General features: G+C 38.1%; 1 protein-coding gene across 1 annotated transcript in view; it reads left to right on the plus strand.

Moving 5' to 3' along the window:
* Positions 1-241: 241 nt before the first annotated feature.
* abcb11.2 (ATP binding cassette subfamily B member 11, gene 2) overlaps positions 242-22,732 on the plus strand; it is a 54,725-nt gene continuing 32,234 nt past the window's right edge. The window contains exons 1-15 of the mRNA XM_004917707.3: positions 242-366; positions 4,272-4,356; positions 5,439-5,457; positions 6,542-6,583; positions 6,690-6,738; positions 8,189-8,430; positions 8,525-8,612; positions 9,920-10,053; positions 10,685-10,856; positions 11,213-11,337; positions 12,365-12,539; positions 13,623-13,736; positions 15,942-16,052; positions 16,461-16,586; positions 17,864-18,067. Of these exons, the coding sequence (XP_004917764.1) occupies positions 4,287-4,356; positions 5,439-5,457; positions 6,542-6,583; positions 6,690-6,738; positions 8,189-8,430; positions 8,525-8,612; positions 9,920-10,053; positions 10,685-10,856; positions 11,213-11,337; positions 12,365-12,539; positions 13,623-13,736; positions 15,942-16,052; positions 16,461-16,586; positions 17,864-18,067 (1,671 nt within the window). The 5' untranslated portion in view covers positions 242-366; positions 4,272-4,286. The remainder of the gene's footprint in view (positions 367-4,271; positions 4,357-5,438; positions 5,458-6,541; positions 6,584-6,689; positions 6,739-8,188; positions 8,431-8,524; positions 8,613-9,919; positions 10,054-10,684; positions 10,857-11,212; positions 11,338-12,364; positions 12,540-13,622; positions 13,737-15,941; positions 16,053-16,460; positions 16,587-17,863; positions 18,068-22,732) is intronic.

The following is a 22,732-nucleotide window of genomic DNA, read 5'->3' on the forward strand; positions in this document are numbered from 1 at the left end:
TACTGTATATTAAACCTAAAGCCTAACTTGTAGTTAATCCACTTAAAGCACATGAACCTGGAGCAGCTAATGCCCAGGCACGTGATGCACATACATCTTCCCATTTTGCTGTCTGTGTCCTACACAAAAGCACAACGGTTTTGCTACAAAAGTCAATGAACTGCCAGAGAACTGATCTCTGGGCCATTTACCTTTAGGCAAACACCCAACACGACCTTAAAAGCTTCACTTCTCTATTATGTCCCTTCACTTGCACCCCAGGCACAAGACATGGACACTCACATATCCCACTGACATTACCAACGGGGGATTTTCTCAGTTTATATCTGTGACACCTCTGGCATCAGATCTGCGTGGAAATCACTGGCAAGTAATATGCTCCGATGTCGCACTGCATGGCTACAGATTTAATATCATTAACTATAATTTAATATCATTATTCTATTAATATTACTGCTAATTAACATTTGCCCTGGGGACCTTGCTTCACAGGGGCCCATTGGCCAGAAAATGGTCTTAGTGAAATGACAGAAAGCTGACAATTAGATAAATAATTATAACAGGCAATTCATCTTTTATTTAGAACTGACACCAGGAATGTTTAACCACTGTTAATGGGTTCCTCCACCCAAAAACAGTAACTTTGCAACTTCTAAGCAACTTCTCAATATACATTCATGAAAAATGTATTTTTTTCTTTGTATTTTTACTGAAAGCAATATCTGTCTGATTATGTTGTCCGCACTCTTGGATCTGACTCTTGAAACTTTTTCTAAATTTTACTGTTTGAATTGTTACTGTTGTTACTGTTGATTACCAATTAATACCTGTGCTAGTGGATTAAATACACCTCAAAGTCCAATATGACTAAATATGCATTAGGAGGCTTGTTAAGGGAAAGGTCACTCCTGGTTGATATCCTGTTTGGCAGCGTGCTTGTATATGTTCTAATTTAAAGACGAACTAAAGCTTAACAAATTAGGGTAGAAATGCTGCACATTATGGGGCAATTTACTAATCCACAAACGTCCGAAAAGCGTCCGAATGTTTTTGTTTCGTAATGAACGGTATTTTGCGACTTTTTCGCGAATTGTCGCGAATTTTTCGAGCGCTCAATCTGAAAAAGTCGCGACAATTCGCGAAAGTCGTAATGGCTATGCAAAAGTCGCGACAATTCACGAAAGTCATAATGGCTATGAAAAAGTCGCGACAATTCACGAAATATGTACTGGCTATGAAAAGTCGTACCGGTTATGAAAAAGTTGCGACAATTTACGAAAAAGTCGTAACGGCGACGAAAAAATCGCAAAAAATACGAAAAAGTCGCAAAATGTTCGTTTTTCAATCCGAATTTTTCTCATTCGGATTCGGATTCGTGGATTAGTAAATCAGCCCCTATGTGTTAGGCTTCTGTACCAGCCCAAGGCACCCACAGCCCTTTAGCGGCTAAGGTCTGTGCCCCCAGAGATGCCCCAGTAGCCCCCCATCTTCTTTTCTACTGATTCCCTGCACATACTCTGTGCTGCTGTCACTTACCTGAGCTTAGGGACCCACTCACAATATACTGTGTATATACAATATAAATGTCACAATATTAGACTGATTAGTAATTAATTTAGATTCTCATTACATGGCAGCTCGGGAACCAGTGCAATTAGCATCAGAATATTATAATCAGCCCTGTAGAATTAGCTTCTATGAAAGACAAGCCTTATTTTCTGCTTGAACATTTGCGACAACCCTGATCTTAGCTTCTCAACAGCTGCCCAGAGACACACTGAGCATGTGTAGTGTCACTGACACCCCTAACAAAATCCAAAATGGGGAGCTCCTGTGACAACTTTGATGGGTCATTACTGTTATAGAGATGTGGAACCTTTAGGCTGGTGCAGTAAGTTCAGTATAAAAAATATGAAATTTCTTGCCATGTATGTTTTTAGGGTTTAGTTCTCCTTTAACAGGTTTATGTGCAAATAGTATGTTTTCCGTTATATTTTTAACTGAGAGTAAATTGTTGCTAAATTAAAAGGAAAGCTATGCATTGGTAAGAGAGGTGCATTTTGCACAGTAGAAACGATGGAGCGGAACTTGAGTTTCCTAGTTTAATTCAGTTTCAAGTGAAACAGTTAAATGATGTCTTTTTAATGTTTTGTTGCATGACTTCAATATTTGTGACCATTTTTGGGTAAATCATTTTACTGACAGTTAAATACATTATTAGAGTTGGGCTGTTAAGTTACCATTAAAGGAAATATTAATCCTCGAAACCAATTAATGTAAAATTGCACTTTTGAAATTTACACCTATTATAGTTGCGTCTGATGCGCCATAATTGCTGCAACTGTGCATGAATTTAATCGCAGATCAGACACAATTGTGTGGAAGTCTGTCCGTGTGTCTTTGGTGGGGATTTTAGTTAAATAACAACAGGAGAGTGCACGTAGGACAACCCTAACATAAAGTAATTGCTATAAATCATTTAAAAAGTTATTAAACCCGATAGGATTGTATTGCCACCAATGTGGATTTTTGCAGCTTAGTTACCGTTAAGTACAAGGAACTGTTTAATTACTACAGATATATGACCCATTATCCAGAAAGCTCGGGATCCTGGGGGATTCCTTGATGACCCATTATCTAGAATCTGGGAACCTGGGGTTTTCCGGATAAGGGGTCTTTCTGTAATTTGGATCTCCATACATTAAGTCTACTAAAAAATCATTTAAAAATTAAATAATCCCAATAGCAGTGTTCTGCATCCAATAAGGATTAATTGTATCTTAGATGGCATAAAGTGGAAGATTTTATTTTATTATTACAGACAAAAAAGAAATCATTTTTATAAATTAGAATTATTTGCTTATACTGGAGTCTATAGCAGATGGCTTTTTCGTAATTCGGAACTTTTTGGATAACAGGTTTCCAGATAAGGGATCCCATACCTGTACCGAGAAAAGAGAAATCATAATAGACTCTATGGGATATGGCCTTCCTGTAATTCTGATAACTGGTTTCTCAATAAGAGATCCCGTATACAGGTATGGGACCTGTTATCCAGAATACTCAGGACCTGGAGTCTTCCGGATAAGGGATCTTTCCGTAATTTGGTTCTCCATAACATAAGTCTGCAAAAAATAATTTAGACCTTAAATAAACCCAAAGGATTGTTCTGCCTTCAGTAAGAATTAATTATACCTTGGTTGGGATCAAGTACAGGTAATGTTTTATTATTACAGAGAAAAGGGAATCATTTAACCATTAAATAAACCCAATAGGGCTGTTCTGCCCCAATAAGGGGTAATTATATCTTAGTTGGGATCAAGTACAGGTACTGTTTTATTATTACAGAGAAAAGGGAATCATTTAACCATTAAATAAACCCAATAGGGCTGTTCTGCCCCCAATAAGGATTAATTATATCTTAGTTGGGATCAAGTACAGGTACTGTTTTATTATTACAGAGAAAAAGGAATCATTTAACCATTAAATAAACCCAATAGGGCTGTTCTGCCCCCAATAAGGGGTAATTATATCTTAGTTGGGATCAAGTACAGGTACTGTTTTATTATTACAGAGAAAAAGGAATCATTTAACCATGAAATAAACCCAATAGGGCTGTTCTGCCCCCAATAAGGGGTAATTATATCTTAGTTGGGATCAAGTACAGATACTGTTTTATTATTACAGAGAAAAGGGAATCATTTAACCATGAAATAAACCCAATAGGGCTGTTCTGCCCCCAATAAGGGGTAATTATATCTTAGTTGGGATCAAGTACAGGTACTGTTTTATTATTACAGAGAAAAGGGAATCATTTAACCATTAAATAAACCCAATAGGGCTGTTCTGCCCCCAATAAGGGGTAATTATATCTTAGTTGGGATCAAGTACAAGGTACTGTTTTATAATTATAGAGAAAAATGAAATCATTTTTAAAAATTAGAATTATTTGGCTATAATGGAGTCTATGGGAGATGGGCGTTCTGTAATTTGGAACTTTCTGGATAACGGGTTTCCGGATAAGGGATCCCATATCTGTACCTGTATTAGTAACACAGTTGTGCCTTAATGGTACATCATTCCCAGGACCTAATATTCAGTGCCAGAGCTCCCCTGCTGGCCCCCCACCCCCCCCCACAGGCAACTCTGTCAGACAGCCCCTACCCTTTATTTAAGGCACATGATTTGCTCTGTTTCATTTTAGCACACATTCTGTATATTTTGTACAGAAATATGATTTAGAATTCCTTTTTTTCTAAACCTTTTTTCAGAATTTGTGACAGAAAATGTCGGTTAAGCTGAGTAGCTTCAAAAAGATTGGGGAAGAGAATAAATCCTTTGAATCAGAGGACTCAGGTAAATGAACCAATGGCAATGAAACATGTGCTGCTTTCTGCAAGAAATCCAATATTTATAGGTGGGAAGGGTTATTAAAGCATTTTTCTTTGTTTTACTTTTCTTTGTGCCTTTCTGTATCTGTGTGACAACATAGCAATTCATTTATATGCTGGGTATGTCTATATGCACCAAGAGCTTTCTGCTGATTAGCCGTCACTGCATTGCTCTGCCATAGAGGTAACTACTCTCTATTCTTGTGCTGTATTGTGAAGTACACAGTGGAGCAGCGCTCATGTGAAAACGCCAATGTGCTTTATTAGCACTTAGGGAATGAGCTATGGACACAAGGCCTAACGCATTTGGGGCGCTCAGAGGAACATTAAATATTGCTTTCTTTGTTAAAATACCAGAGGGTAACAAAAGCTAACAATAATTATTACTTTAAAGGAATACTGTCATGGGAAAACATATTTGTTTTCAAAACACATCAGTTAATAGAGCTTCTCCAGCAGAATCCTGCATTGGAATCTGTTTTTCAGAAATGTGAACAGATTTTTTTATATTTTATTTTGAAATTTTACATGGGGCTAGCCATATTCGACATTTCCCGGGGTGCCACAGCCATGTGACCTGTGCTTTGATAAACCTCAGTCACACTTTACTGCTGCGCTGCAAGTTGGAGTGATATCCCCGCCCTCTTAGCAGCCAATCAGCAGAACAGTAGGAAGGTAACAAGATAGCAGCTCCCAGTAGGTATCAGAATAGCACTCAATAGTAAGAAATCCAAGTCTGGCTTGGGACTCCTCCAGTTACATGGGAGCAGGAGAAACAATAGGTTACCTGAAAGCAGTTCTAATGTGTAGCGCTGGCTCCTTCTGAAAGCTCAGACTCAGGCACAATGCACTGAGATGGCGCCTAGACACCAATATTACAACTAAAAAAACATATTTGTTGGTTCAAGAATACAATTTTAAATGCTAGAGTGAATTATTTGCTATAAAAAATAATGAAATAGAAATAAAAAGTATACCATAAAAATCATGGCAGAATACTTTATCTATCTGTATACAGCTGATTATATTTTTTTAATCATTTAACAGATAACTATAAGGAGACAGTGTAAGTATTAATTTTCATTTTTTCATAATTACATATGGTTAAATCTGAATTCAAAGTATGAAAATGTAGTGTTCATTCCAGAGGAGTCCCCAGAAATGTCAGGTCAAATGCTTATGTGCCTATATGATTCGCCACTTGGGATCTATGATTGTCACCTAAGGTTACCATCTGTCCCTGTTTCAGGGGGACTGACCCCATTTGAGATTTTCTGTCCTCCTGGAAAATAGACCCTGGCAAGTGTTCTGCCTCTAAAAGCTGTCCCCAGCTGGACCCTGTGGAAACAGAGCCTCCCCCAGCCAATCATTGCTATTCCAGGACAGTAGGAAGGAAGGAGTGATCTTTTGTCACCTGACCCCCCCCCCCCTCCTCACCCTTCCTCCCAGTTTCCCATGCCACATTTTCTGTTGCTGAAGAAGGAATAGGTATAATAATAGGTATAACAATTCCCCTAAACTATTAGGGTGAAGACACAGAGCTACTAGTAGCAGCTACTTGTTGTGGCTACTAAAATAGACGATGCTGATCATTTACTGATAATTGTCTCTATGTGTGTTTTAGCAGAGGCAATTCTCAGTATTGTCTATGGCAGGGTATTTTCTGGAGGTTAGTCGCCATGACAAGTAGCTGCTACGAGTAGCTCCATGTGTCTTCACCCTTAGGCTGTGCCACCTTGTGGCTTCTTGTAACTGGATGGTGACCCAATAGGGACCTGTGGTTGATGATAAGCCTGCAGCAATCTTAGAAGCTTGGGGAAATAAAGCAAAAGAAAATTACATATACGTTCAATTCGTAATATTTCCATTAGGCACAAACCACAACCTTGGCTCAACTATCAAAAAACCCTGGGTACCCTTCCTTTCTACATAGAATGGAATTCTCAGGATGGGATAGTGGCCCTTTTTAGTATGTTATTTAATTCTTTTGAATCAAATGTAAACTTCCGTTTCAGCCTCAATGAATTGTTCTGTAAAAAGTAGCCATATCATTTTGCTTTTCCCTTATAAAGACACAAATAAGGCCATTTCATACATAAATAAGTTGCATTTTCACCCATATACTCATAAAATTGAACTTTATTTAACAGAGATCTGAATCAAAATGGAAATGCTTCCTCAAAGAAAGATGAGTAAGTGCTATACATTCTCTTATAATTATTTCGTTTTTTTATGAAAAGATTGTAAAATGAAAAATGTAATGATTTTCTAATTTCTTTCTTCAACGTACCCAAAAAGGTCCAAAAAAAAGCCAGAGGACAGCATCAGAGTTGGCTTCTTTCAGCTGGTAAGGCCATATGGATTCAGTCTCCCATTTCACTGTGTGTGTGTTGGTTGTAACTATATTTTTTGCAGTCAGAGGGCAAAAAGTGAAATTTTCATAGTGTAAATAACACACCAAAAAATCATAAATGTCTCAAATATTGATGAGCAAATCTGCCCCATTTCTCTTTGTTGAAAAATTCACAATTTTGTGAAACAATTTGCGAAACGGTGGAAAAATTTGTGAAACACCAAAAACACCAACTTTTTTTCACCCATTTTACGGAAAAAAAGCCAATAGCATAACGCAGAAATTCGCCATGAATCCATGGCTGGCGAAAAATTTTGCTTATCACTAGTCATAACTGAATTAAAAATACAGCCCCCTGAAATATACTTTATGGCTTATTTATTAACTGTTGGAAATTGCATAGGTATAATAACCATTAGCAACCAATCAGAGCTTTGCTTTTATTATTCTACCTGCAGTCGCCTGATTGAAGATGATTTTGGATTGGCTTGCATAGGTTACTGCACAATGGCAAAGTTGCCCAGTTTTTACTGCATGAACCCAACTGTGTGATAGAATGTGTCCAGGGGTATTCAGTATTCCAGGGCTAGCCATCCACTTACAGCAAAAAAATAAGGGTCCTGCCTCTGCCTCTCCCTGTTCTTTGCATATGCAATCATACTTGGAGGCATGTCTTTTTTAACACCAAACTTATACAGCACCGTGCCCTGTCTTTCTAATGTTGGATTACAGTGTAATTATCAGCATGCCAAACTTGCACATTAATATCCTTAGACAATAGACAATAGTCAGTTTAGATGCGAGGGAATGCACCAATAAGAATGCTGCATACCTGCACTATGTCAATCATTCTACTGTTATCAAACATACAGAGATTATTGTGTAATTATGGCTTATAGATATTACACTGTAATCACAACATCAGAAGGGAGGACATACAGTACTGTTGCATGTGTTTACAACTTTCTGCTCCAGTTGCACAATCAAAGAGAATATGGAGCCAGATTTCAACATGCTTTTAGCCTTGACAACAACTGAGGTTGAGCAACAGTGTTTAGGACCCATTTAAAACCCAAGGTTATTATCCTTTGTTTATATAGTGCTGATGTGTTTCAAAGGTTATACATCATTTACATCAGTTCCTGCCACAGTGGAGCTTACAATCTAAGCAGGAAAATTTGCACCTGATCTATTAATTAATAGCAATCAATTAAAAAAAAAAAAAGTCACATGCATCAAAAAAAGTTTTGGCAATTTTTTTGGCTAAGCGAAACGGGACAGATCACTACTACACTACTACCGTTGGAAAAAGCAAAATAATAGGCACAAAGGCTCAGATACTTTGTTCCAAGTCTAGTAATCCACAGTATCAATCCTTCCATCAGTCGACCAGTGATTGTTCTTACTTTACACCTCCATAATTAAAACTTCTTTATATCTCCAGTTTAGATTTGCCACTTGCTCTGAGACCACCATGATGTTGTTCGGAAGTCTGGCTGCCATTATTCATGGAGCTGCACAGCCTTGCATGTTGCTGGTCTTTGGCCTCATGATTGACACCTTTATAGAATATGATATTGAGATGCAGGAGCTGCGGGACCCTAACAAGACCTGCACAAACAACACTATTACATGGACCAATGGCTCTTTAGTGCCAGATAAGGACAACAAGACCTTTAGCTGTGGGTACGATATTTTGCTACTTTATCAGCATAACAGTCTATCCAACAACCTCTGCCTCCCCTCCAAATTGAAACCATACTTTTATGTATCCCAACAGTATGCTGGATATAGAATTAGAAATGACAAATTTTGCCAGTTACTATGCGGGGATAGGATGTTCAGTCCTGATTCTTGGCTACATGCAAGTAAGTCCTGTTTCTGTGCTAAATGGCATTTGCTTTACTCTTTATACAAACTACTTAGATATACTGTATTCCTTTCAACCATCAAAATATACCATTATAGAAAATACTGATGTGAGGTACTGACAGTAGGGTTTCACTGGTGAATTAGTTTTATTAACAGCCTTTGGAAGATGTGTCTTTTCTTTGCCCCATAGGAAATGGCTACTTTATTGTGTACTCCAAGAAACTGAGAACAGCTAAATTATAAAGTGCTAAATAGCAATGGAACTGCTATATATTCTGTACACAGGGCTTGGAACCTTTATTAATGGTGGTAGTATAATTAAAGGGGAACTATCATGTAATATAAGATTAGTCTCATGGAAATGGGACATTTTCTAGGTATAATCAATTAAATATTCTGTACTGTTTCGAAAATAATCAAGTTACTCCACAATCCCCATATCTGAAATGTCTCTTTAGATGCAGGCTCTGTGTTAGAGACGGTTATTCTAAAAGGCAGTTAGCTCTAATGCATTGTCTAGGCAAAGGGAGCACACACCAATGTAGTTGACCTAACTGTCAATTAGAATCTGACGTTGGCTCATGTATGCAGAAAAACAGGTTTCTGAAATGCTGAATTCTTAGTTGATTATATTTAGATGAAAATATTAGGCCAGCTACAAATGCAGAATCCCTACACAGTCCTTTTGGCTGACATGTGGCCAGCCAATAAGGCCAAACACAACTGCACCAATTTGACTGGCTGAGGGAATCAGATTTAAGGTTTCCAATCTTGTCAAGCAAGCAAAATAACTGGGGCATTCTTGAGCCAATAACTTCAGGTGGGGACACTTTTCCTTGGGGACCATGTTTTCCTGGGAAACAAGGTTTTATGGAAACCTAATTAGAGTACACAGGAAATAGGAGGGGCATGACAGAAACATTTTGCAGTCCAACTGAATATTATGATCACTTCACTTCACGTCACTTCAAGTGGACATACAGTTCATTCAAAATGGCCAAATGGACTGACTTTTTCAAATATTGTATGGGCAGATTTACTAATGATTTACAGGGCAATGACTCATGTGATTCAATTTCCAAACATTGTTAGAAAACAGAGGTGCCAAAACTGATTCTGTTATAAAATGGAATAAAAATTGGTTTTATGTTGATCTGAATTGGCCCATATATTTAGTAGGGCATATTTAAAGACTAGAATACATATGTGGGACTTATTAGATCCCAGATATAAGAAGCATATATTATTAAATGGCAAATGTTGGTTTGGAATTAAATCTTTTCCACCTTAATTTCCACCTCAGATTTGTTTTTGGGTAACAGCTGCTGCCCGCCAGATTCAAAGGATAAGGAAACTTTACTTCCGGAAAGTAATGAGGATGGAGATTGGCTGGTTTGACTGCACCTCAGTGGGGGAGTTAAATACCAGAATGTCAGAGTGAGTATTCCACTATTTAAATGGGGAGCAAGATGCAGTTAAGTAGATATCAGAAAATGAAAAAAGATAGAAAATGTTAAGCTCCACCATTGGTAGTTTAAAATAGAAAGGCATATTCACCTGTTTTGACTTGAATGTGTACTAAATGTATGGGGTTAACTTACTGTTAGTGGTCAGTTAAGCTAATCCAAATTTAGCTCATTTCTGGAGTGGTCTGAATTTAGTACTAGGGTACTCCTGGGGTTTTTGAAATCTCCATATACAAATTTGTTGTTGCTGCAATTGGAAGATATGGGGATTTCCAAGTATTTAAGAAAATATATTTTTAAATGTTCTCTATATAATGAAATTTCTAGTAAGGAGAACACAAACTAAATTGTTTAAACTTTTAATTTATGTCCCATACAACATAAAAACCTTGATAAAATAATGTTATTCAATATTGTTCAGTTATTCAATAAGTCCTTGCCCTGTGTTAGAGTACAATGAGGTTGAATGTTATGCCAAGGAGTCATTACCAGGAATCAAACTCGGGGCCCACTGCTAGTTACCATTCACTTGGCCATTTCCTTTCCTATAAAGATTTTGATTGTAAATGTAATGTAGATATAATGTAGCATTTTCTTTGCAGTGATATCAACAAAATTAATGACGCCATTGCTGATCAAGTGGGGATATTCATCCAGAGATTCACTACTTTTCTAAGCGGTTTCCTGTTAGGATTTGTCAATGGCTGGAAACTGACCTTGATCATCATTGCAGTGAGTCCTCTCATTGGAGTTGGAGCAGCGCTGATGGCTCTGGTAAGGGTTTTGCTTTTATACCAGCAGAGCGCAGCCATCTGTAATGGTGTCGGCTACAGGCAGCTCCCAAAGGGCCTTTTAGACCATGAATAGATCTTTGTTGTGTAGGCTATTTTTGCTTAACTTAAAGAGTTTTCATCTACTTAACAATAAATATAGTTGCATAATCTATAGGATAGAACTATTTAGACTATAGATTATCTGCCTGAACTCTATTTGGTGGTTTCTGGTAACACTGCCCAGCCTAAAGCTCATTCAGTCCCAAACTCGTACCTTCATTTCCTTCTCTGAACTATACAACCTTACATTAGTATTTTAGATGAGACTACAATAATCACATATGTCTGTGTTTATAGGCTGTTGCAAAACTGACTGGTCGAGAACTTCTAGCTTACGCCAAGGCTGGAGCAGTGGCTGATGAGGTGCTCTCCGGTATCAGAACTGTGGCAGCTTTTGGTGGGGAGACAAAAGAAGTAGACAGGTACAATATAATCCTTATTTATATTAATTACTATTCATTTAAGCCTACAGCAGAGGCCTGTTTTGTTTCGGCATGGACCACTTAGGAATACTTGCTTTGGCTTTCTCAAGATATCCCTGCTGTGTCTTCCATAAGCAGCTTGCTTTTAATTCATTTGAATGGAGAGAGGCTCTTATTTGAAATAAAAACACAGCAGACACGATAAACATTCCAATACTTGTCCTTTGCCTTTGCTCCCTGCTCTGTGTGTATTATTATATGACCCTATAGAGCTCATCTACAATGAAATAGACATTGTTCTTCAACCAACTGAGCTGGTTGATACACCATCTGACAGGGATCCCAGCACCCTGTATTTAAAGCCTCCTTGTATTTGGCTTGGAAGCCTATTTGATGAATTAGGCATATATACTGCTAAAAGAAGGAAAGGTGAAATCACTGGGGTGCCAAATGCTTGCCCAGAAGGACCCCAGGTTGGTGAAGTTTTATGCTAATACATAAGTGATTATAATTACTTTTATTGGGGGGTTTGCTAAGATTTAGTACCCCCAAGTGATATCCCATTTCCTTCTTCTGAGATATTTGGAGAATTTACGTAAGTGGGAAACCAGCCAGTTTGGGATAAGTTGATCCCAGATGTAAATGAAAACATATACAGGTATAGGACCTGTTATCCAGAATGCTCGGGATCAAGGGTATTCCGGATAAGGGGTCTTTCCATAATTTGGATCTCCATACCTTAAGTCTACTAAAAAAATCAATAAAACATTAATTAAACCCAATAGGATTGTTCTGCCCCCAATAAGGGGTAATTATATCTTAGTTGGGATCAAGTACAGGTACTGTTTTATTATTACAGAGAAAAAGGAAATCAATTTTAAAATTCTAAATTATTTGATTAAAATGGAGTCTATGGGAGACAGGCTTTCTGTAATTTGGAGCTTTTTGGATAATGGGTTTGTGGATAATTGATCCCATATCTGTATCGATCCAATGCTTTATTTTCTTAATTCTGCACAATACACAGGTATGACAGAAACCTTGTTTATGCCCAGCGCTGGGGAATAAGGAAAGGAATCATAATGGGATTCTTCACTGGATACATGTGGTTTATCATCTTCCTGTGTTATGCCCTGGCATTTTGGTACGGGTCAAAGTTAGTTCTGGAAGAAGAGGAATATTCTCCTGGGAACCTTTTACAGGTAACCACAGAGTGCTAATGTATAGGTATATCAACTGTATATCATCCTGTCTATATAAAGCTCCTCATACCTTGCTTTTCTGATAATATGGGGCTAATGTATTAAAAGTTGCATAGCTCAGTCAAGGTCTTGTAACCCTTAGTAACCAGCAGGTGGCATTTTCTGGTCAACTGTCTGGAAGCAAAAATGTCATTGGTTTCTAAGGGATTCTAGACCTTTGTCTGTCTTTGTATAAATTTCTAAAAAGGCATTACAGTCTCTTTCTAGAACATATACACAGTCTATTAAAGTCACCACATATACTGTTATTAATCAGCGTGGATCACAGTGGAAGTGACCTGAGATTTATTCCTCAGATACAGAAGTGTGGTGCCCTGTGATGGGTTTATTTAAACTGAGCTCCCCTATTCATTCACAGCACGTTACGTCGTCTAACACTTGGCTGTCAGATCAACCAGAAATTCCCTAAGGCTTATGTTTCTTACAAAGAATAATGTTTCAATGCAATGTAGGCACCATTTGTTACAGAACTGGTTTAATCATAGGAGAAATGCCACATTGTTCTATTCAAGGGGTCTCAGTGAGTCTGTATTGTTATGAGTAACGTGTATAGTCTGTCTGTGACTGCGTAACTCATTGACTGTGTGTCATTGTGGATGGAGAGATGTAATCCGTTCGTCACACTTAAACATGATCCTAATATGTATATATTTATTTATTTTGTATTCTTTTCTTTATTTCTTATCATTAACAGTTTCTATTTAATCTTACTCTGCAGATTGCCTTTTCACATAACTTTTTAAATAATTCAATGGGTATTACATTAAAACAGCAGGGTGATTTTGATTTTCTTTCTACCTTTTCTGAAAAGAGCAATTATGGGTATTATGTCGTTTTTTTTTTTAATAATGGATCTTAATGAAATGCACCCTGTTGAGCCGAACACAAGTGGTTTCTATTTACAGTATAAGTCGTTCTATATGGAGAAGTAATGCTCGTGGCCACCACTTATACTACCAGCATTCCTGTATAAAAATGTACTCTTAGTAGGGTGGAGAAATAATAAATGTATGTTTTCCCTAGGTCTTTTTAGGTGTATTAGTCGGAGCTTTGAACCTTGGCCAGGCATCTCCATGCCTTCAGGCATTTGCATCTGGACGTGGAGCTGCAACAAATATATTTGAGACCATTGATAATGTAAGTTACAAGCCATTAAACATTAGCAACATGTGACTAAAACTGACCATACACTACGTGTTTGGCAAGGATCTGTGCCCCGATTTTTCCACCCATCCTGTGTACCAAATCTGTCTGTTCGGATAGTTAATGCAGCCTATGGCATTCAGTTCGTAGAGGACCACATCAATGCTCAAACCTGTCGAATCAATATCAATCTGGTAGGCCAATTAACAGGCACCATACACAGGTTAATAAGGTGCCAACTTAGTTTGAAGGGGCTGAGTCGGTAGCTTTTATTATCTGTATATGGCCAGCCATAGCCAATGTTTAGATTTTAAGATTCTACATAATGGGCCTGATTCACTAAAGTGCGATTTAACGTGCGCTATTTATAGCGTGCGTTAAAAATTTTACAGCGTCTTAATTTTGCCGATTTTTCGCACGATTCACTATAAGGATACTCGCGCTTTTTTACGCGCGATATTGCATGCGTTATTTAACTCGCGAAGACTATTTCAATGCGGTATTTGCTGGTACATGTGCTAAATTACGCCCGCGAATAGTCACCGCATATGAATGGTAGCTTAGAAATAGTGTATACAAATTGTCGCCGCATATAAATGGTGTATATAAATATTATCCACATATAAATGGTAGCATATAAATGGTATCATATAAATAGTAGATGCTTATAAATAGTAGCCACTAGTGATGAGCAAATGTGTTCTGGTTATCTTTAGTGAAAATTAGCAAATCTTTCGAAAGATCCACGAAAGGGCAAAAAAATTGTTGCTGTGACTATTATTTTTTGACGCTTGTATAAATTTTTGTATGTGCGGTGAATTTTTGCATGGCAAATTTTTTCAGGCGTTTTGCCATTGGCGGATTGTTTTGCGAAACGCATGAAAAAATCCGCCGCAAAAAAATTCAACGCACGTCCAAAAATTCGCTGCGAATCCATGCCTGGCAAAACATTTCATCACTTGTAGCCAAATATAAATAGTCGCGCAAATAAACACACGCCATGTTAGCCATACACGCCAATACTTGCAGAAAATTACTGTATTAAAAATGACCATTTCCCTGCAAACTGGCGGCTGCGTCACTCTAGGGGAAACACATACTTGAATAAATCCCACTGTAAGTCCATATTTTATTGCAAAAAATCATTTACTGTACTTTTGTATAATTTTTCGCCTGCCTGTAGTAGGTGTTAATTTTCGCATAGTCGAATGCGATATTTAGCGCGCAAAAGTTATAGTGAATCATGCGATCATATTCTTTTCAGCACGGAAATGAACGTATGCGGTAAAACTAGCGCGAGAAATACCGCATGCGAAAATGCGACTTATCGCATGCGGTAATGCTGAAGTGAATCACGCGCTAATTGTCGCGTCTTTTTTCCGCAAAAAAGCGTGCGATAAACTTTAGTGAATCAGGCCCATTGTATCATTGGCTGGAGTCATATAATTGACTCTAAATTGTTATTACTTAAACTTTTATTTCCATATGTTTCTTAAGAAGCAGCTTTTTTTGTATCTCTCTATGACTGATACACCACTCCACACTTGCCATGTCAGGTCTCTGGCAATTGGAATTACCTGAACATTTATTTCCATATGTTTCTTAAGAAGGCACTTTTTTGTATCTCTCTATGACTGATACACCACTTCACACTTGCCATGTCAGGTCTCTGGCAATTACAACCCCCTTGTTCACACCTGGCACTATCATTCCCAGTTTTCCAATGACCTGCAGAGCAAATAAATTGGATCTGATCGCCCAATCTGATTTTGACACAGGATAGTTGGATAGTTAAGGAATACCGATTTCTGGAAACTTTTTCCATATCCTATTCAGTTTTGCTTCCTTCACTATTAGTCCAGGAGCCTTTGTTATTGATTGGTGAGACCAAGGTGGCAGGACCCAGCAGGTATGTTAGCTAGGGAGGTAGCATTTGCTAGCCAACTATTTAAAAGCAATTATTTGATTAGTTACCATGGCTTTCTAGACCTGGATCAAACTCAGAGCTTCTTATTGTATGCCAGTCAGGTGTAATCAAAGATAACATCATCTCTGCTGGCCCTATTACACAGGATAAGATCCCATTGACAGTTAATCCCCCCCCAACTATATATATAATTTTTCTTTCTTGTAACTCTCCTTTCTTATTCTGAAGGTGAACACGTCTATATTTATCTTCTGATTTCAATTCTGTTATAGGAGCCAAAAATTGACTGCATGTCAGAAGAAGGTTATAAGCTGGATAAAGTAAAGGGAGAAATTGAATTCCATAATATTTCTTTCCACTACCCATCAAGACCTGAAGTAAAGGTAAAGTATGGGTGTGAGAAGGACATTTTATAACTGTAAATGATAAATTGGTGTTAGAGGGGATCTAAAGCTTCCATAACACTTTCCCAGTGTGCCCCTAATTATCTAAAATTGATGGCCATAAACACTTGAGCAACTAAGGCTGAAAACACATTCTGCAGTTTGTTTTAATTTTTAAAATGTATTTTTCTTAGTTATTTATATTACAAAGCATTATTTTGCTTTCAAACTTACTATTGTAGCATTAATCAATGAGTTCTACTACTGTCACTGAGTTCTGTATAAACAACCTGAAGGAATCAAGCTAGCCAAATTGGCTAATGCTGCTGTGCCAAAATATTTAATAAGTGTTGGATAAGTGTAAAAATAGTTTAAATAAATTAATCAGCATTTTGACTCTTTTGTTAGATTTTGGACAAGATAAACATGGTTATTAAATCTGGAGAGACAACGGCTTTTGTTGGACCAAGTGGAGCTGGAAAAAGTACCACAGTTCAACTCATTCAGCGCTTCTATGATCCGGATGTTGGCATGGTAAGGAGTCTTCCGGAAATGTACAAGTAACAGTATGAATGGGGTTACAGGGTAATATTACTATACAGGTATTGGACCCCTTATCCGGAAACCCATTAACCAGAAAGTTCCGAATTACGGAAGGGCCATCTCCCATAGACTCAATTTTAATCAAATAATTCACGTTTTTAAAAATGGTTTTCCTTTTTCTCTGTAATAATAAAACAGAACCTTGTGCTTGAGTCCAACTAAGATATAATTAATCCTTATTGGAGCCAAAACCATCCTATTGGGTTTAATCACTGTTTAAATAATTTTATTAGTTGACTTAAGGTAGGGAATCTGAATTACGGAAAGATCCCTTATCTAGAAAACGCCAGGTACTGAGCATTCTGGATAACGGGTTCCATACCTGTATTGAAATACCAGTGATAGGGCATCACCTCCATTGTCTTTTAACATGAATTCATAGAAGAGTTTATGCATTCAGTACAGGAGGAGTATAGTAATACTGTAGTTTGAGAACTACCTTCCAGCATGTTTGTAGGATCAGAAGTTCTACCAAGCAGGAATTTGCTGCACATAATGCATATATGGAGAAGTACAGCACAAAAAGCAATTTCATGATGCCTACGCCCTATGGTCTTCACCAGTGTTCCCCAACCAGTGTTTTATGTTGCTCACCAAATCCTTGGATGTTGCTCCCAGTGGCCTCAAAGCAGGAGCTTATTTTTGAATTCTTAGTTTGGAGGCAAGTTTTGGTTGCATAAAAACCAGGTGTACTAAGAAACAGAGCCTTCTGTAGGCTGTCAGTCCACAAAAGGGCTACCAAAATAGCCAATCCCAGCCATTATTTGGCACCTCTAGGACTTTTTTTCATGCTTGTGTTTCTCCCAAATGCTTTTTACGTTTCAGTGTGGCTCACAGGTAATTAGGGTTGGAGACCCTAGACCAGTGTTTCTGATTGTGAGGAGAGTCATTATGATGTGCCTGGATATCCTATGGGATGTGGCTAGACTTTTTATTCTTCTAATACGGGAGTAACTGCAGCATTCTGATTGGTGGTGTTACCTCTTGTTTACTGATTTGGATATTCCTACAACTCTGGCTTTGTTGTGTTTTTGTGTTGCTGAAGCAAAAACTGGGGGCATATTAAACATAGTTTTTCTAGCACTAATAAAAGAGCTCTATGTTTGCCTTCCCATGCTCTCACAGATTTAAAAAAAAAAAAAAGAAACATTTTTTAGGTTCTCGAATTATAATGGAGAAACTAGAATAACAGTTTGCTTCTATTGCAGGTGACGTTAGATGGGCATGATATTCGCTCTCTCAACATTCAGTGGCTGCGCTCTTTGATTGGAATTGTGGAGCAGGAGCCGGTCCTGTTTGCAACCACAATTGCGGAAAACATTCGTTATGGAAAGGAGAATGCGACAATGGAGGAGATCATCACAGCTGCAAAGGAGGCAAATGCTTACAATTTCATCATGGACCTACCACAGGTATTGCATCCCTTCCATTCTTGCCTGTTTCATGGTGTAGTTTCTATGAACTCCCAAACAACTCCCACAGTCTACAGACCACTATTTTAAAAAGTAAATAAGAAGGACGGGGGGGGGGGGGGGAGGTGTTCTAAAACTGGACAGGTGCATTATAGGAATGCTATATTTACCTTACGCAGGATAAATATATAATATATAGAGGTTAGTCTTGTTGGAAAAGATGAGAGTTGTTCTTCTAAGAAGAATAATGGCCTTAGGAGATGTAAGAGTGGAACCTTTTGTTAATAATTAAGGAGGACTTGTCTGTTCTATTTCCAGACAGAGAAGATATGCCATTTAACTAACACCTTACCTAAAGCAGGGCATCTTTTTTTTTTAAATCCCTTTGGTCTCTGTGCAAATCAACATGGTACTGACTGAGGAGCTCCATTTCTGGTGTAACCCATACTAACCTAACACCTCTTAGTAAAAGCACATCTCAGGGCAACAGTACTCTGTTAAGCTGGGAAAAAATACGGCATTCTGCAGGGCAGAACATGGAAGAATCAGAAGAAAGATACATTTTAAATGCATTTTATTCTTATCACATCTGTAGATATACACATAGCATCAAAGCCAAAGCATGTTTGTATTGATTGGTAAGGGATACATTCCTGGGAATACACTGGAGCATTTACTCAAAGTTTACTTTTACCGGCAGGAAGTTTCTGCTTATCGGCAGTAACCAATGGCTGTATTTGTTTACTGGCAGGAAGTTTCTGCTCATCTGCAGTAACCAATGGCTGTGTTTGTTTACTGCCAGGAAGTTTCTGCTCATCTGCAGTCACCAATGGCTGTGTTTGTTTACTCGTAGGAAGATTCTGCTTATTGGCAGTCACCAATGGCTGTGTTTGTTTACTTGTAGGAAGTTTCTCCTTATCGGCAGTAACCAATGGCTGTGTTTGTTTACTTGTAGGAAGTTTCTCCTTGTCGGCAGTAACCAATGGCTGTGTTTGTTTACTGCCAGGAAGTTTCTGCTCATCTGCAGTCACCAATGGCTGTGTTTGTTTACTTGTAGGAAGTTTCTCCTTGTCGGCAGTAACCAATGGCTGTGTTTGTTTACTCGTAGGAAGATTCTGCTTATTGGCAGTCACCAATGGCTGTGTTTGTTTACTCGTAGGAAGATTCTGCTTATCGGCAGTAACCAATGGCTGTGTTTGTTTACTCGTAGGAAGATTCTGCTTATTGGCAGTCACCAATGGCTGTGTTTGTTTACTTGTAGGAAGTTTCTCCTTATCGGCAGTAACCAATGGTTGTGTTTGTTTACTGGCAGGAAGTTTCTTCTCATCTGCAGTCACCAATGGCTTTGTTTGTTTACTTGTAGGAAGTTTCTCCTTATCAGCAGTAACCAATGGTTGTGTTTGTTTACTGGCAGGAAGTTTCTGCTCATCTGCAGTCACCAATGGCTGTGTTTGTTTACTTGTAGGAAGTTTCTGCTTATCAGCAGTAACCAATGGCTGTGTTTGTTTACTCGTAGGAAGATTCTGCTTATTGGCAGTCACCAATGGCTGTGTTTGTTTACTCGTAGGAAGATTCTGCTTATTGGCAGTCACCAATAGCTGTGTTTGTTTACTTGTAGGAAGTTTCTCCTTATCGGCAGTAACCAATGGCAGTGTTTGTTCACTGGCAATAAGTTTCTGCTCATCAGCAGTCACCAATGGCTGTGTTTGTTTACTAGTAGGAAGTTTCTGCTTATTGGTGGTAACCAGTGGCTGTGTTTGTTTACTTGTAGGAAGTTTCTGCTTAGCGGCAGTAACCAATGGTTGTGTTTGCCTACTTGCAGGAAGTTTCTGCTTGTCGGCAGTAACCAATGGTTGTGCTTGTCTTGTAATATTGAACCACTTTATATTCTGCAACCTTTGCCCTATGTTCTTCTGCTCAAGTTGCACAGACGTCAGATTATTATTTTGTCCCCCAGGACTATCTTGCTTCTTTTCTATTGCTGCATTTGTTTTCTCAGGCTTCTTCTTCTTTCGCCGATGACATGTCATTTTTGAGATCTTCTTACTTGGCTCCTGCTTATTATTGGGTTTGGTCACTGCTTTGAGATTTGAAGCCAACTTTTCCTTTTCAGATTGCTTCCCAAATACAATAGGTCTCATTTCTTTTAATAGCTCTTGTTCTATCACATTTTGTGACTTTGCCCCAAATAATGTTTGCAACTCTTTCTTAACTGATTCCTGTCCCTTTGGCTGGGGCATATTTTTTTCCCTTTCCCAGGTGGCATCTTTTATCTTCTCCTCTTCCAGTTCTTGTTCTTTTTTTGATTTTGCTTCTGTTATATTTGCTGCTGATAGCCCCTGCTGTTTTGTTTCATTGACAGATTGTTTGTGTTCAACTATCACATTTTGTGACTTTGCCCCAAATAGTGTTTGCAACTCTTTCTTAACTGATTCCTGTCCCTTTGGCTGGGGCATATTTTTTTCCCTTTCCCAGGTGGCATCTTTTATCTTCTCCTCTTCCAGTTCTTGTTCTTTTTTTGATTTTGCTTCTGTTATATTTGCTGCTGATAGCCCCTGCTGTTTTGTTTCATTGACAGATTGTTTGTATTCAACTATCACATTTTGTGACTTTCCCCCAAATAGTGTTTGTAACTCTTTTTTAACTGATTCCTGTCCCTTTGGCTGGGGCATATTTTTTTCCTTTTCCCAGGTGGCATCTTTTATCTTTTCCTCTTTCAGTTCTTGTTCTTTTTTTGATTTTGCTTCTGTTATATTTGCTGCTGATAGTCGCTGCTGTTTTGTTTCATTGACAGATTGTTTGTGTTCAACTATCACATTTTGTGACTTTCCCCCAAATAGTGTTTGTAACTCTTTTTTAACTGATTCCTGTCCCTTTGGCTGGGGCATATTTTTTTCCTTTTCCCAGGTGGCATCTTTTATCTTTTCCTCTTCCAGTTCTTGTTCTTTTTTGGATTTCGCTTCTGTTATATTTGCTGCTGATAGCCCCTGCTGTTTTGTTTCATTGACAGATTGTTTGTGTTCAACTATCACATTTTGTGACTTTCCCCCAAATAGTGTTTGTAACTCTTTCTTAACTGATTCCTGTCCCTTTGGCTGGGGCATATTTTTTTCCTTTTCCCAGGTGGCATCTTTTATCTTTTCCTCTTCCAGTTCTTGTTCTTTTTTTGATTTTGCTTCTGTTATATTTGCTGCTGATAGTCGCTGCTGTTTTGTTTCATTGACAGATTGTTTGTGTTCAACTATCACATTTTGTGACTTTCCCCCAAATAGTGTTTGTAACTCTTTTTTAACTGATTCCTGTCCCTTTGGCTGGGGCATATTTTTTTCCCTTTCCCATGTGGCATCTTTTATCTTTTCCTCTTCCAGTTCTTGTTCTTTTTTGGATTTCGCTTCTGTTATATTTGCTGCTGATAGCCCCTGCTGTTTTGTTTCATTGACAGATTGTTTGTGTTCAACTATCACATTTTGTGACTTTCCCCCAAATAGTGTTTGTAACTCTTTCTTAACTGATTCCTGTCCCTTTGGCTGGGGCATATTTTTTTCCTTTTCCCAGGTGGCATCTTTTATCTTTTCCTCTTCCAGTTCTTGTTCTTTTTTTGATTTTGCTTCTGTTATATTTGCTGCTGATAGTCGCTGCTGTTTTGTTTCATTGACAGATTGTTTGTGTTCAACTATCACATTTTGTGACTTTCCCCCAAATAGTGTTTGTAACTCTTTTTTAACTGATTCCTGTCCCTTTGGCTGGGGCATATTTTTTTCCCTTTCCCATGTGGCATCTTTTATCTTTTCCTCTTCCAGTTCTTGTTCTTTTTTGGATTTCGCTTCTGTTATATTTGCTGCTGATAGCCCCTGCTGTTTTGTTTCATTGACAGATTGTTTGTGTTCAACTATCACATTTTGTGACTTTCCCCCAAATAGTGTTTGTAACTCTTTCTTAACTGATTCCTGTCCCTTTGACTGGGGCATATTTTTTTCCTTTTCCCAGGTGGCATCTTTTATCTTTTCCTCTTCCAGTTCTTGTTCTTTTTTTGATTTTGCTTCTGTTATATTTGCTGCTGATAGTCGCTGCTGTTTTGTTTCATTGACAGATTGTTTGTGTTCAACTATCACATTTTGTGACTTTCCCCCAAATAGTGTTTGTAACTCTTTTTTAACTGATTCCTGTCCCTTTGGCTGGGGCATATTTTTTTCCCTTTCCCATGTGGCATCTTTTATCTTTTCCTCTTCCAGTTCTTGTTCTTTTTTGGATTTCGCTTCTGTTATATTTGCTGCTGATAGCCCCTGCTGTTTTGTTTCATTGACAGATTGTTTGTGTTCAACTATCACATTTTGTGACTTTCCCCCAAATAGTGTTTGTAACTCTTTCTTAACTGATTCCTGTCCCTTTGACTGGGGCATATTTTTTTCCTTTTCCCAAGTGGCATCTTTTATCTTTTCCTCTTCCAGTTCTTGTTCTTTTTTTGATTTTGCTTCTGTTATATTTACTGCTGATAGCTCCTGCTGTTTTGTTCCATTGACAGATTGTTTGTGTTCAACTGTCATATTTTGTGCTTTTCCTCCAAATAGTGTTTGTATTAACCCACCCTTCATTTCATTAACTAAGCCTTTTCCTGGTGCTCCACTAGCATTTTGCCTCTCTTCTTGTTCCATTTTCCCTCTTGTA

This window comes from Xenopus tropicalis, chromosome 9 (assembly GCF_000004195.4).
Source record: "Xenopus tropicalis strain Nigerian chromosome 9, UCB_Xtro_10.0, whole genome shotgun sequence".
Lineage (NCBI taxonomy): Eukaryota > Metazoa > Chordata > Amphibia > Anura > Pipidae > Xenopus > Xenopus tropicalis.